Source organism: Sarcophilus harrisii, chromosome 2 (assembly GCF_902635505.1).
Source record: "Sarcophilus harrisii chromosome 2, mSarHar1.11, whole genome shotgun sequence".
Classification (NCBI taxonomy): domain Eukaryota; kingdom Metazoa; phylum Chordata; class Mammalia; order Dasyuromorphia; family Dasyuridae; genus Sarcophilus; species Sarcophilus harrisii.
In genome coordinates, this window is record NC_045427.1 from 279,728,102 (window position 1) to 279,744,418 (window position 16,317).

The 16,317-nt window shown below is 33.6% G+C and overlaps 1 protein-coding gene across 4 annotated transcripts in view; it reads left to right on the top strand.

Annotated features, from left to right (window-relative positions):
• STXBP6 (syntaxin binding protein 6) overlaps positions 1 to 16,317 on the top strand; it is a 331,516-nt gene that overhangs the window by 199,790 nt on the left and 115,409 nt on the right. For 3 of the 4 annotated variants that reach the window (XM_023501242.2, XM_023501236.2, XM_023501245.2), the window contains one exon: positions 7,981 to 8,061. The exons of the other annotated variant lie outside the window; for it this stretch is intronic. In XM_023501242.2, the coding sequence (XP_023357010.1) occupies positions 7,981 to 8,061 (81 nt within the window). The remainder of the gene's footprint in view (positions 1 to 7,980; positions 8,062 to 16,317) is intronic. 4 annotated transcript variants of the gene reach the window in all.

A 16,317-nucleotide genomic window follows, 5' to 3' on the forward strand; every position in this document is an offset into this window, starting at 1 on the left:
GTATTCATGGCTTTGTGCATTTAGATGATACATAGGTAGAATGTAAAACATGAACTAGAAATGACTCACTTATTTTCTAAACCTGATATGCCGTGGTAGGGGTGGTTTATTGGTTATTGGCATTCAGTTTTTCTTTCTTCTAATCCTTCCCTTTCAGTAGTGAGTACTTATGATAATTGTCTTTTTTTCTATTAGACCACAAATAATGATGTTTTAAATTCCTCCATGACAGTACACACACCCCAATATTTAATTGAAAATGCTAATCTAGGGTCCTAGGTACCTTTAGTTATGACCTATTTAAATTTTAAAACTGCTTACAAGGTTGAATGAGATAATGGCCTCTCCCAGGTTTAGTTTCTCAGAGATTATCATAAGTAGATAGTTTCAAAATTACTCTTGAAATCATTGATATGCTCTTTTTTTTTTAAATTTAGAGGAGATAATGGACTGAAATTCATATTAGATGAAGGACCCCAGGCTAGTGGGTAGATTCTTTATGATAAATTAACTAAAAGATATGAATAAGAATGATCATTTAATGGTTGGCCATTCTTGAAATGGAGGTTTTCATAGGTGGTCAAAATGGGCTCCAGGAATGTTACCAACCAATGAATGAATTTTGAGCAAAAAAACCCAATGAATCGAATGTTACCTAATAAAACTGTTATGGAAGGTTGATGGCAAACATGGATAAGAATCCTATAGGATGAGAAGGCATGAAATAATTGTGCTCTGCAACAATGAAATAAAACTGAAATCACTGTTTCATTGAGGAATGAATACTATGTGCCAAAAATAAAAAAGTTAAGCATTTTCTGCCTTGGTGGGACGAATTATGCACCAGCAGCAATGGATTGATCACTCTATCAAAGAAAGAAGAATTGTATAGTGCAGCTAAATCGAATTTCTTGTAAAACCTAGGATAGCTTCTTTGTTGTCATCTCTGATAGAGTTTATCCAAGTAAAGATTGGTACTAGTGTACCCACTAGAGTTTACTACTTGTCTCTATTCATTAACAAAGTCTATAAATCTTCAGACCTCTATTCTAAGGCGCTTTATCTCTCTTTTTGTGTAACCCTGTCATGTCTTTTTTTGTGCCTCCTAATATCTCCCAGATACAGTTTCAAAGATAATGGCAGAAGTGTCAAGTAGTTTGTTAATTTCATTCTTCATCAATTTATGTAAACTTCAAAATAGTTTTAATAAATTGATATAATACAAATTGCTTATTGGGTTCCACTCCAATGTGAATTATTTTATAAAAGCCTTTGCCTTGTCTCTTGGAACCTTTTCTTATAATAATATTTCATTATATCCATATTTCCACAATTTATTAAGAAATCCTTTAACAGATGAGTATTCCCTTAGTTTCCAGGTTTGGTGTTTGTGGTCTGTGTTAGCCCCCTGGAGGCCTCAGAGTCAGGATAAGCAAAAGTCCTTGGTCTTTAGGGGGAGAAGTGAAAGGGATGGACAAGACTGCCACAGTCTCTCCACAACCTCCCTTTTCTTCATCCACCTCCAAAGTGATTCTGGCTCCTCTCACTCCACCCCCTAATCCCTCCTTACAATTCTCTTAACCCCAAACATTGAATTAGCATTAACTGTGAGAAGAGAAATTCCAAACATGCTAATAGTTATTGGAACTTAACTTGATGTTTTGGTCTAATTCCATATTATTATCTAATTTTCCAAGCAGTTTTTATCTATCAGATAGTGAGTCTTCATTGTACTAGTTGGTTTTGTGTGTTTGTGTTTCCTAAATCCTAGGAAATGTAATGCCGGAGAAACTGAGGCAAGATAGAGATTAGAGAATATTTAATAATTTATTTAAAGGGAGAGATTTACTGGGACCAAATGGATCCATGGTTTGGTCCCAGGGCTGAATGAGACTATCATTTCAGAATCCAGCCAACTATGTGAATTCTCAATGACTTACATACACATGGCTCAGACTCAGGGGGTAGATTGAGGCAGGAGTGGAGTCAAGGTGCTGAGAGCAGGAACGGGACTCTGACAGGAGGGGTGACCCTCCAGAGATGGGGGGGGAGGAACCCTGGAGATGAGGAGAGGCAGACTGTATCTGACATTCTGCTAGCTTGGGATGGGGAGAGGCATTCTGATATTCTAAAACATAAGATCTTTTATCCTTATCAAATATTCTGATAAAGAGGTAGGGGAGGTTTTGCAAGACTAAGCTTTGAACTGATAATTATAAACTGAAGCAGAACAATTAGAGAAACAGAGAAATCAAGTCAGATAATTAGGGAAACTGAGTCAGGACACTAAAAGACAACTGTAGCATAACAGCAACTATATTAGTTTTATTCTATTTCTATTTATTTTATTAATTTATTATTATTATTATTAGTGTTAGTATGCGCTGTACTTAATCTGTTCTTCTGATCTATTTTTTTTAATTCAGTATCAAAGTTGCTTTGAGAATTAACTACTTCATAATATAGTTTAGGAAATGCTAAATTTCATAGAAACACACAATTTTGGAATTGTCAGATTTTAGAAAATCTTTCATTTGATAGAGGGTGAAATTCAGGCTCAGAAAGGTATTGTAGTGACTTGCTCAAAGTAACATTTAGTGTCCAATTATTCTTGTCTTCTTATTCCTAATCCAATAATCTTTTCTTTAGAAATGCAATGTATACTAGTGGAAATTCAACTGGTTTTGGAATCTGCTGCCTTTATTCCTTATTAGTTTTATGATCCTGAAAAAGTCACTAAATCCATTTGGAGCTTATTTTTCTAATTTGTAAAATGGATGTAATAGTAGGTAAGTAAGGATTATGGTAAGAAAACCTGTTGTAGCTATAAAGTGCTAAGCAAAGATAAGAAATGATGTTTATCAGAGCACTGAATGAGTTTAATTCTTGGTTTCATACTTGAAGGGCACACCTAAAAATATGCAGAAAAGTAGTGGTGAATTCTTTAATTTAAAAGAGAGAGAATGATTGTATGTGGATCTGGGTCTAATACATATAGGACCAAAGTACTTATCTTTGCCTTACCAACAACTTCCCCAGTGTTTGTTAAATGCAGGCTTCACTAAATGATTAAATATGCGAATAGCTTTGCATTTTCTCTCCTACATTTTCCCTAAAATGAAAATATAAAAGTATATGCCTTAGGGTTAGTGATTATGCAGAAATGTATTTACTTTGGCACAAAGCAAATGATATGTGTTTTGCCTATTTCTACTTTCTAAGCATTTTCCTTTTTACTTCAAATTTTAAAATCATCTGGCAAATCTTATCCTTTTGTCCTTGATCTGTGAACTCTAGAGGCCCAGAATAATTGGTTGATGGTGTTTGCCAAGGGTGACACCTGGCTGCACATTCTTATAGCACCTGTCAAAAAACATCACCTAAACCCAGTTTCAGAATTCTTGATATTTACTCTTTTGGGGAAGCAACAATTACATGATCTGATTGACCCCTATTTTTCTTTATTCTGTTTTTTGCCTTAAGAATTACTACTTTGTAATATAGTTCAAGACCGGCTGAATTTTAAAATTTTAGAAGCACAAATTTTAGAACTGTCAGATCTTTTTCTTTTCTCCATCTTTTTCTTTTTTAAAAAACGTACTATCTTAAACTTAATCTGCCCTAATCTATTCCTTAGAGACAAATAAGATTTAGAACTGGAAACGATTTGAGGATTTATTCTAGTCTCCTTTTCTTACAGGTGAAGGAACTAAGTTTTAAACAGGTTGCAATGATAATAAATAGTAGAGCAGATATTGTCTCTTTTCTTCCTACTTCCCTCATCTTTTTCCTTTAGCTTTTATCTTTTTTCCTCCTTTTCTTCATCTCTTTTTTTCACTTTCTTTTTCCTTTCACAAAAAACACATTTTTGCTACATTTCAGAGTTATTTTCCAGTGACTAAATTATTGTTTCAAAACTCTACTGAAAATGAATTCACGCCAATTTGGTAGTGAAAATGATTGCTTTGAAAAACAAATGCACAGTGCCAACACAGTCTTCCTGAGATACAGGTCACACCAAGTTAGTTTTTGGCCCAAACCTTTAGTAATTTTTTTAGCCTATAACTAAAATCATAACCGGGCTTTGATGACCCTCTTCAATCTGGCTTCCACCTACCTTTCTGATCTTTTTAAAAAAATCATACATCCTTTCATGAATTCTAGCTAGCTAGTTCTCTGAATTCCTATTACTTGCCTCCATACCAATGGCAAATGTTGTTCTCTATGATTGAAATGCAATCCTTCCTCATCTCTACCTCTCAGAAACTTTATGTTCATCTTATAGTGCCACTTTCCCTGCCTAGAATTCCTTAATCTTTCCCCATTGTTAGTACTTTTCCCTCCCCCAATTTTCTTCTGTTCTTCTTCTTGAATATATATCATTCTAATAGAATATATACTCCTTGAGGATAGCTACAACTTCATTTTGTCCCTGTATCCCTAGTACATTGTTTTGCACAGAACACTCTCTCTCTCTCTCTCTCTCTCTCTCTCTGTCTCACACACACACGTTGGATTTTATTGAATTGTTGAAGAACCTGTTTACTATTCATTAAGTCTACATTAATCTGGACTTTTTTTCTCCCCATAGTGAGATAGCAACTTTCTACTATTGCCCAAAATATGAGTACTTAGAAATTATGATGAATATTTTCAATAAGTGCTTCATGGAAGTTTTTGAGATGAGTGTGGGGAGATTATTTGTATTTTATGTGGTCTGTAATATAGCAACAGTTCATAGACTGCTAGACTTGGAGCCAAGGATGACTTGAAATTGAATCCTGTCTCAGATGTTTACTGGCTATGTGAACTTGGTCTGGTCCTTTATTTTTTCAACTCCAGTTTACTTATCTGTAAAATGGGGAGAACAATAAACAGGTACCTCACAGATTGTCATGAGGATCTAGTGAGATGTCATTTGCTTTACTATCTAAATATTAACTGTTATTATCTTTATTACATAATCAAATAAGCTAGTGTTACCAAACATTGACTATAGAGACTATCTATCTTTGATAAAAGGAGGAAATCTTCAATAGCAAAAACAAGTTTAATGACCTGGTCATTTGGGAATACATTGTATTTAAATTAATCCACTCGGACCCTTTCCCTGATGCAGTCTCACGCTGTTTTCTCTATTACTGTTAGAGTCATGCTTTAAAGCAGTTGTACCTCTTTGTGATTTTAGCTTCCCCACCTTTTCTCCACCTCTCTCTCTCCCCCCCATCTCTGTCTCCCTCCCTTATTCCCTTCCTCTCCTCTCCTCTCCTTTCTATGTCTTTCTGTTTCTACCTTTAATGAAAACTAAGATAAAATTAATCGTTTTGGTTGCCCATCACATTGTTGATTCATATTGAATTTATAATCTCCTAAAACCAATAGGATTTTTTTGGGGGGACGTATTTGACAGGTTTTGTGAAAAAATTAGGGATTAGAATCCTAACCCCTATCTCTATATCACTGAGTCACACCTCCTTAGAAAAAAGTACTTCCTCAGGCTTGACTTTTTTTTTTTTTTTGCCAGAGGTATTTGTCAATACTTTTGTTCCCCTCCAAATAGTGGGAACTAAATCACATATTACTTCTTAAACCTGAATTTAAAATTCCTTGGTGGTAGTTTGGTATCATAGAATAATCTCTAGGTTGGGAGTTTGGAAACCAAGTTTCTAGACTTATCACTGCAATTCAACTTTGGGTTGTTCATATTACCATATTGAAATTGTAGTTTCCTGATATGTAAATTGTGAGAAGATTAAATAGATAATCTCTAAGATCCTTTGTAGTTCTTATTAAAATAAAATTAATTTATCCTTTACATTTTGCTTTCTTAACTCTCTGTCTTTGAAAACACAGTTAAGCTGGAAAACCCTCTCCTTGGCCTAACATTCCTCCTAAAACATCAGTCCACTGATTAAAATGAGTCATTAGCCAGGAAGTTTTACTTACCATTACTTTAGTAAGGAAAGCATCTAATATCTGTAATATCTACTATCTGCTTTCCTTTAACTTTTGAATTAGGCTGTAGCTTTCATTAATGCTATCCCTTTAGGATATATTTTATAACAAAATCAATTATATGAACAATATAGAATTGTATATGGAACTATAATATGTGTATTATAATTTTATATGTAAAATGTAATTGTGTATACAAGTATGTAATATGTAATGTATATATACAAAATGAATATATACATACACACTAAAATAAGAGACAGGAGAAAATGATTAGTAGATAGAGAAAAAAAATTGCTGAATTACATATTGCTTTATTCTGAATTTGGGATCCTATATTTTTATCTGTCTGGATTTATTGCTACTCACAAATGGCCAAGGTATATGTTGACAGAAGCTATTTTTGTTCTATTGATTAGATTATTCTGTGGGAATAACTAAATTGCCTCACAAAGAGAAGTCATAAGTAACCTCAGAGAACTGCCTACCTTTTTGTCAGATCTTGAAATTTTAAGCAGATTTCTGATATAATCATGGATCTTTGCTTCCCAGTGTGTTTTAGCAGAAATGTGTCATTTATATGCAGATTGAACATTAATAAGTAATGTTGTCTATTTAGTAATAATAGGTAATGGTATTAGGAAATGGAAGGAAGGGGCTCTAAGTTATACCTAAATGAAAGAATTGGATTATCACTTATTTATAGAATTTTTAAGAAATCAGATTATTTAGCACAATTAAAATATGTCTTTAATCAAGTAATAATTACTTCTTGTGAATAATCTGTAATTGAGAAAGGGTTACAATTAAAGGTAATTGATAGAGTTGTATCCCTTTCTTCCTGTTTGGTTGTTTTTTGTTTTTAAATCCTCCTGTGGTGGGGGGTTAGAGACCACATTCCATGCTCATTCCTCATTACTATGGCCAATGCTCTCTTCAGTATTATTTTCCCTCTTTCTCTTTTATATTGAGGCTCTGCTTATGTGACTATCATGTGGGAAGACAGAGCATCATGTCTGCTTAATCTGGCTCAAATCAGTTGCTGAATTACTGTTATTGAATTGTAGTATATAAGAGTTGGAAAGGGCTTTCATGACCATCTACTCTAATCCTTGCTCCCATTCCTATTTTATAGGTTAGGAAACTCAGACCTAGAAAAAGGAGAATAATTCATTTTATGGCAGCTAAATAAATCTAAGATGTAAGACTCTATTCCAGATCTTGACTCTGTCATCTACATCTCATATATTTACCTAGAAATTAAATTTAATAACTGGACTTCTTTGGATTATCAGAATTTGTGTAAAATATCTTACAAAACTTTTTTTTTTCTGCAACAGGCAGTACAATGCCAAATTGATCTTCCTAAAGTTGACCATTTGATTCTGTTGCCCAGAATTATCTTTAGCAGTTACCTGTACCCCTTAGAATAAGATACTTACCCTGTCATTTGAAGCCCTCCAATATCTTAGAACAGTATACTTTTCAAAATTGTTTTTACTATCATCCTTCTTAAGCTCAAGCAATTCCCAAATTTAGCCATCCTCTCTGCTTAGAATTGTCTTTAAAGATATGGCTATGTCTCCCCTAATTAGCTGTTGTTTTTTTTAACCTTCTCTGTGTATGTCATGAAACCAAACTTTTAACTACCAAATAAAACCTGTTCATTTCTCAGAATAACATTTTAAAATGCACAAAATAAAATATGTAGGATTACATAGGAAATAAAATAAATTGAAATACAGTTATAAATTTAAAAAACAGATTCATGAAACCAAGGTTAAGAAGCACTGCTTCAATATGAAAGTTATTATATACTTCTTTATTTAGGCCTCTGTTTGGTCAAGTGGTGAGAAGGAGAGTGTATCATTTTCCCTCCACATCTATGTTGTATTAATTCCAAGGTTAGTGAGTGACAGGACCACCACCTAAATGATTTTTATTGTACTAAGCCTGAGGCAGTATCAGTTTTTGGCAAGAAGCCAATCCCTGTATCACTGAATTTTCCTGTTCCTTATTCTAAAGGGAGAATTTCAGGACCTGCAGAGAACAGACCCGCAAGATTTCTCAGCTATAAGGGAAAACCAACAAAGTACAAAGAACAAAGTAAGAGATATATGTTCTCCAGTCTTTCAAAGAATAAATTGGATACTCTCTATAGGACCTGCCTTAGCTTTAAATATTTACAGATTTAAGTGTTTCATTTAGGGGTGAATTGGATTCCAGATAACCAACATCTTTGGGGGGGCATTCACCAAATGATATTCTTCTTGACCTCTCTGGGTCTTAACATTTTCTTCTTCTTTAATTTTTGAAATGAAATAAGTATTTCCATAACAGAATAATTGTGCTCTCCAGTTTTTCAAAAAATAAGATGGAAATTCACTATAGGTCCTGCCTTAGCTTTAAATATTTGCAGATTTAAGTATTTCATTTAGGGGTGGATTGGATTCCAGATAACCAACATCTTTTGGGGGCATTCACCAAATGATGTTCTTCTTGACTTCTCTGGGTCTTAGTTTCTTTTTTTTTTTTTTTAAATTTGTGAAATGAAATAAGTATTTCCATAACATAGAATAATTAAGAGAAAAAAAGATCATTGCTCATGAACAAATTTGTACAACTTCTGTTCCTTTTAAATATGTCATGAAATAATAAATGTCATGAAATAAATATGTCATGAAATTCCTCCACCCTCACCCCCACCTTTGCTCTAGAGAAGGCTACCATTAGACATAAATAGTGTATGTGTATATATATATTCATATACATATTATATAATTATTCTATATCAATATCAATTTAATTTAATATCAATTTTTTTCTCTATATGCAGGTTAATATCTTCATATGTCCTTTATAATTAATTTTGTTATTTGTAATAGTCAAAATGATTCATTTGTTCTGAATCATTCTTAAAACAATATTGCTATTATTGTGTTCACTGTTTTCTTGGTTCTGCTCATTCTACTCTTCATTATTCTATGTATTTTCATGTTTTATTTAGCAATGTTATTTAATGTGTTTATACATACACTTTCCTTCTCTTAGGAGCTCATAATTTAACAGTGCACATACATTTAAACATACAGTAATATAAGTATTTAATGAGTAACACAAATAATAAATGTGCTTAAATGTTTTGAGGAGGGAAAGATCATGGTGGACTAAAGTCATGAAAAGGGTCCTGTGCTAAAAAAAAGTCAGTCAGCCTTGATTGACTATATCTCCCTCACTCTTCTTACCCCTTGTTTGGAGAGGAAGGTGGAATACCAACCTCCTCCCAATGCTTTTCTTTATAGAAGGCTAAACTCTGATCATCCTACTTTGCAAATTTTGCCCTGCCTGATTTCTATTCTGTGGAGCAAGACACTCCCATCCTGTATATCTTGGGGTCCCAATTCCTTTTGTGAGTTGCACCCGCTCCCTTTAGATTGTAAATTTATTGAGGTATGGGAGTATTTTAATTGCATCTCCAACACTTGGCATAATGTCTTACACATTATAAATACTTAATTAATCTTTCTTATATTCATTGAATTGGATTGCTCCACTAATCTAAGGGAAGAATTCAAAAGTATTTTCTTGTCAGCTGATCAAAAATTTCAAGGAGTCTCCCTAAATTTCTCCATGGAGGTCTAACTTAATTTATCTCAAATGGAGTTGGGGTTTATTTTGGACTCTGTATCAGATTAGAAAATAAATATGCACATGTAGTACATCCTTCTGTCTTGTTTCTTTTATTCATTCAAAAGTATTTCCTGAATAGCTTTATAATGGAAGGTACCATGCTAGGCATTGTGGTGACTGAATTTTGGTTTGGCTTTTACTCTTGTTGGGTGCCTGAAATTATGAGTTTGTACTTTTGGTTTTGTTTTGTTTTTGAGATTCTAACATGCTTTCAAAGGTGGCTGATGCTACTGTGGCTTAGAGAAATGCTTCATTCATTCTTCTTTATAAATACTTTTTAGGAGGAAGAATGGTACAATATAAAAAAAAAACCCACTGGATTTTAAGTCAGAAGACATTAGTTCATATCTAGGCCTGCAACTTTATGTTTAGATGACCTTGGGTATATGCTGAGTGTACCTATGCCTCTGAGCTTCAGTTTTTTTATCTGTAAAATGAGGCAGTGAATTAGATAACTTCTTAAGTCCCTTCTAATTTTTACATCATGAATCCTACATGCCTGGTGATTATACAGGCTCCATCAGTATGCTAATATTAAGTAGAAACAGGAGTGAGTGGGTTAAGAAAAAGATTGTCACAATACATATTTAAAACTTAACAGAAACACAACAGAACTGGACAGGATCAAATAAAAAATGCTTCTTTGGCTTTTAAACTCTCATCAGTACTTTATTGGGTACAGCTATTCACCTTCATCCTACTTTGCCTAACTATATTAACATCCTCATCCAATCTCTTACTTAAGTGATATTCTAAAAGATATTCTAAAAAGTTTTTTTTTTTTTTTTTTTTTTTTGCCAAATCCTAAATATATGGGCATTTACTGATATATCAGTTTAAGAATCATCATCAAAAATAAAAACAAAAGAAAATATTCTAGTGTAACTTGTTCTTAGTGAACCCTGTTCACTTGTCCTGCTTACCTTTCTTCATTACTGCTTGCCAATTATCTTTTAATAGTGTTAATATTGAATTTGTAAAGATTTAATGTCAAACTCATTGAAAACTTAATTCTTCCCTTATGAAAAAGGTTTTTTCATCCCAAATTTTTTGAGGATTGTCTACACCTAATCCATTCTCAAGGATGATTGACAGTGATTCTGTCTGTACCCTGCAATATAGTTCATTTTTTCTAAGTAATTTGACTCATTTTACAATCTTCTCAATTTTCTGGGTAGAAAAAAATAAGCAAAAGAAATTAATAACTATACTTTATATTAGCAGTCTCATCTGTTCTAAATAGTAGTATAACGATGATGATAATGATAATTAACATTTATCTTGTGCCTATATTTTATTCTTACAGTAAACCTTGTCATATAAGTGCTGTTATGGCTATTATATAGTAAAGACAGGCAGATTAAGTGACCTGTCCAAAGTCACACCGCTACTGTCTGAGCTTGGATTTGAGTTCAGTCCTTTCCTCATTCTTTTTCACCCCTGCAATAGCTTTAAAAGTCTTCTTGACTTTCTCATTTTTAAGAGCATCTGAACTTTAGGCTTCTTGAAACTCTTATCTAACACAAATTGCTTTTCATCTTAAGTTTCTTGTTCCTTGTTTTTGAACATTAAAAAATATATGAGCTTAATGAAAGCTCCCCATGATAGTCTGTTTAGATATTCTACTATTCCACTCTCCTTTGCGATCAATTTTTCAACTTTTCATTTCTCTCTTTAGAGTAATTCTTGCCTTGGTACATGACACTATATCTTTCATTTCCATGAATGTTAAGGAAGTTACTTCTCTAAAACCTAGGAAACATACCAGGTTCTATATGAGATTGTTTTTCCTAACCATATTTTTAAGATAAATCACTTTCTCCCGGTTATTTCCACTTTGCCAACTGGTCCCTCCTTGTTAATAAGAATAGCTTAATTTATATAGACTTTATAGCTTTGCAAAGTGATTTGGAGTTCAGAATAGTTGTTCCCCTCATAATTTCCTCCACCTTATGATAAATTTTTCCAAAAGACAAGATAAGAATTTCTCAGATCCCTGGATTTTGCCACAAAGAAACTTTTTTTTTTTGACCGAGGCAATTGGAGTTAAGTGACTTTCCAGGATCACACAGTTAGGAAGTGTTAAATGTCTGAGACCAGATTTGAATTCAGGTTCTCCCGACTTCAGGGCTGGTGCTCCACAAAGACACTATATAAAAAAATTTCATTCAGAATCTTTCTTGTTTGTTTTATTGAAGTGTTTTATTTTCAAAACATGCATGGATAACTTTTCAATATTAATCTTTGCAAGACCTTATGTCCCAATTCCCCCCCCCCTCCCTTTTTCCCACCACCTCCTCTAGATGGCAAGTAATCCCACCATTTTGGAGAGAAATTTGGAACTCATGTCTTCTGATTTAAAATCCAGTTTGCATATTTATTTTCTTATCTTATATAGAATCCAAAATAAATTCCAACTCCATTTGAGATAAATGAAGAGAGTCCTCCATGGAGAAGGGTTTTTTTGTTTGTTTGTTTGTTTGTTTGTTTTATTTTGTTTTGTTTTTAGTTTGTTTGTTTTTACTTTACCAATTCTTCCTCCTAAAAAGTATTTATAAAGAGGTATGAATGAAGTCTTTCTTCAAGCCACAGAAACACCAGACACCTTTGTAAGTAAATTAGAATCTCAAAAACAAAATAAAACAAAAAGTATAAACTCATAATTTCAGGCACCCAATGAGAGTAAAAGCCAAAACAAAATTCAGTCACCACAGTGCCTAGAATGGTTCCTTCCATATGCTGTGGGTCACTCACTCTCCTGCTGGATATTTTTTTTTTCCTCTAGGATTTCTTAATACCACTCTTCTCTAGTCTGATTGCTCCTTCTCAAGTCCCCTTAACTGTAGATGTTGCCCATGTTTCTGTCCTGGGCTTTCTTTGCTTCTCCTCCAATAAACTTTTTTTTTGATAATCATCTGAACTCCCATAGGTTTATCTCATAGTCCTAGGTCCATATAATCATCCTGAGTCTTTCATTGAGCCTCATTTCCATAATCACTAGTTATCTATTTAGCATTTCACACAATGCTAAATGTGTTTTTGGAAACATTTCAAAATATATCCCAAACTGAACATTATCTTTGCCTTTAATTCAAATTCCCCCTCAAAATTTCCCTCTTTTAAAAATATCACGTTCCTTCTAGTCTCTCAGATTCATAATCTCAGCATTATTCTGGACTCCTCATTCTCTCTTACTTGACACGTCCAATTAGTTTTCAAATTTTACTTATTCTACCTCTACATGTCCCCTCTTCCTTTTCTCCCCTCATATGTATCACCTTCAGACACTCATTATCCTCTTATATAATTTATTCTAGCAGCTTTCTAATTGATCTCCATTCTTCAAATATCTAGATACTCACAGCCATTATTCACCTGCTGCCATGGTAATTTTCCTTAAGCAAAGAATATGTGACTTGCCTGCCCAACCAAATCAGATGACTTTCTTTTGCCTCTTGGATAAAAACGTGTATATATCATTACAATATAAGTTCCTTGCAAGTAAGGAACATTTTATTTTTTAATAGTAATAGCTATCATTATTATATTGCCTACTGTATGCCCAGCACTGTGCTAAACATTTTACAAATATTTTCTTGTTTGATTGTCACAATAAGCTCAGGAAGTAGGTTTGGTTATCATCCCCATTTCGTAGTTGAGTAAACAAAGACAAACAGAAATAAAGTGAACTATTCACGATCTCACAGTTAGTATATGGCTGGGTTCAGATTTGAATCTAGGGCTTTATAACTTTGAGCTCAGCACTCTATCTACTGTTCTATCTAACTACTTCTTTGTACTATATATCCAGCATATACCTCTGTGACTGGCATAAAGCTGGTATTTAATAAATAACATACTTAAAATAAAATACTTAGAATTGCAAAGGAAACCAATTAAACTGCAATAAAGGTATAATCTTTTTTCCCATCTCACTGCACAGACATCCTGAAATCTATCATGGACCTCTTGGTTCTGAATCCCTGGATTCCTGTGTACTTACTAAGGCACCTTTTAAAGCTAAAGTTTCCATGTTTTAATGTGTAAGTACATACACAAACATCAATGTTTCTTAGGTCTACATGTTTCCACATGTTTCCCATTTCACATCATTATGTGCTATGCTTATTTAGAATAAAGAAAACAACAGGGTGGAGATTGAGAATAATAAGGCATATGGGATTTCCCTGCTTCATTGAATATTTTTAAACTTTTTAAAACATTGGAGCATTCTCCCTCATTAAGACAATCCTTTCTGATAATATGCAGTCCCATGTTATTACTCATTAAATAATTTAGTACTAGATAGTTTCTGATCTGTCCCTTTCAGAAAGAAATTACTCTGCTTTGAAGGACAAAGCTACTGAGAACACATGTAAAAGTGAAATCTGAAATAAAGGTGGATTCTCTTTTGAAGTAGTAAGTTGGGAGTGGCTCCCCTTAAAAGAAAGACATGATTCCCTACCTGGATGTGGCCTCTATTTTTGGAATCAGGAAGCATCCTTTGCAATGTGGAATAAAGAATGATATATGCCAATAAGCCATGCGTAAATGTTTGTGGAATTGAATGAAATCTATGACTTTATCAGTACCATTCCAGATACAAATGTTGCCTTGGTTTCCTCATCAATTGATGCTTTAGCAAAGTGTCATCTGATGGATTTTTAGTAGAATCGATAAATGCTCAATTACTGTCAATCTGGGCAGCCTTCAGGTTTCAGAATTCATCTCAATGAGAAAAAGTTATAGTACAAATAAAAAAAACCTTAAAAAAAAAGAAAAGAAAAGCATATGAATCAGCAATCTTACTGAGTGAGGTCATTCCAATAGATATGACAATGTGGGGGTACATTTAAAGACTTATGGTATGTCAAGTTAGAAGATAATATATAAGTCATCTAAGACTAGTTCATTGCAAAACTACCAAAGTCATATTGCTCTGTTTTGTGTGTGTGTGTGTGTGTGTGTGTGTGTGTGTAATAAGAGATAAAATTAGAAATTCAAAAAATGAATTAAAATTCATTTTACCATTAAGTAAACTGGTGATCAGAGAAATCAAGTGATTTGTCTGGGGTCATTCACCTAGTACATATTTGTATCAAAGCCCTCTGATTACAAAAACAGTATTATTTCTATTATACCTTGGTTTTCAGGGGAGAAGATATCCAATACTCTTGTGTTGTACTCTATACCTTCTATTCTAAAGTGATTGTTCTTTATAATCCAGATTTTCCATTTCTCTGGGATCCTCTGAGTCCCTTTTTACAAGAATAATTGAGGTTCTTCCTTGTTTTTTGGTGCTTTTTGAAAGACTTTCTTTTTCTTTGCAGCCTCATATTTCAAGACATTATATGTAAATGGGAAAAACTCAATTTGGTTTGTGACTGGAACATGATTTAGTTGCTCTTGATATGCCATTTGCCAACTTCAGCCTTGAAAAAGACAATCAAATGCTATGAGTAGACAGAATGCTGGTGCTGTGGTCCTTCTTGAGAGGAGGGGAACAAATTGCCAATCTTCATAATTTCTACTCTTTTTCTCACGTAAGGGACACACAGCCTTAGCCTATCATTTGTAATTGGGTCAGCTATGATTATAGAGTTTGCTCTTTTACTCAACAACATGCTTCTGGATGGGATTCAGGGTTTAATCTACTTCAAACTTGCCCCTCTCCAGTAATGGAACTAAGTATTGAGGTGTAAGTATGACTTTTAATTGGATTTTGTGGCTATCATTTCTCCCACGTGTCCATGTTAGGAGTATCTGAATGTTTTGTTTTCTCTGCTTTCTTTTCTGTAACAACTCATTGCAATATGTAGTCTTGCTGCTTTGATTGAGTGACGGATTAGATAAAATTCCAGCTTTCCCAGGGACTATAGAAAAAAAAAAGAAAAAAGAAAAACACTTTTCATAAAGGATTTGATTAAGAAAGGGACAAAGCAATTTTACAAGACTACAATAGGCAAAAAATAAAGGGCAGAGAAAAGTAGAAGTCAAAGATACAAACTCCCAAGCAGGTAAAACATGTAGATATGACTCTTCCCATCACTATTCTATCTATTGAGTAACTGAACCATTTTAGTATAACTTAAGAGCATATTAATCAATAGAAAGATTAGTTTTATCAATATCAAAAAAAGAAGCCTCTTCTGGACAAAGTGATCCAGAACAATATCATACAAGCATACAGCAATGCCCAGTTTGGGGATGTGAGTAAATGTTAGGCATAGTACAGTTGGGTGAGAACAGGAAACTAAAAAAAACCCTTAAATACCCATGAAAAATAGTGATAAGAGCTGTGATGGCTTGAAAGGAATCACATATCTATACTTTTAGTAGTTGAATCAAGAAGAAGCTACTGAGATTTCAGAGCTGGAATTAATTTGATGCCCAGCTTTCATGCTCTGTCTGTCCTAAAATAGAGTAACTAGCACCATATCCTCATACCATATGGAAGAATCTTGGTTCATTGGTACTGTTGCTTTTCTATTACCTACACCAATAAAAATGACTGGCCCTGATGAATATGTAAGTATGTATAGAAGAATTGCACCTGTTTAACTTAAATTAGATTGATTGCTGTCTTGGGTGGGGGTGGGGAGAAAGGGAAGAAAGGAAAAAGGAGAAAAATTTAGAACTCGAGGTTTTACAAGATGAGTGTTGAAAATTATC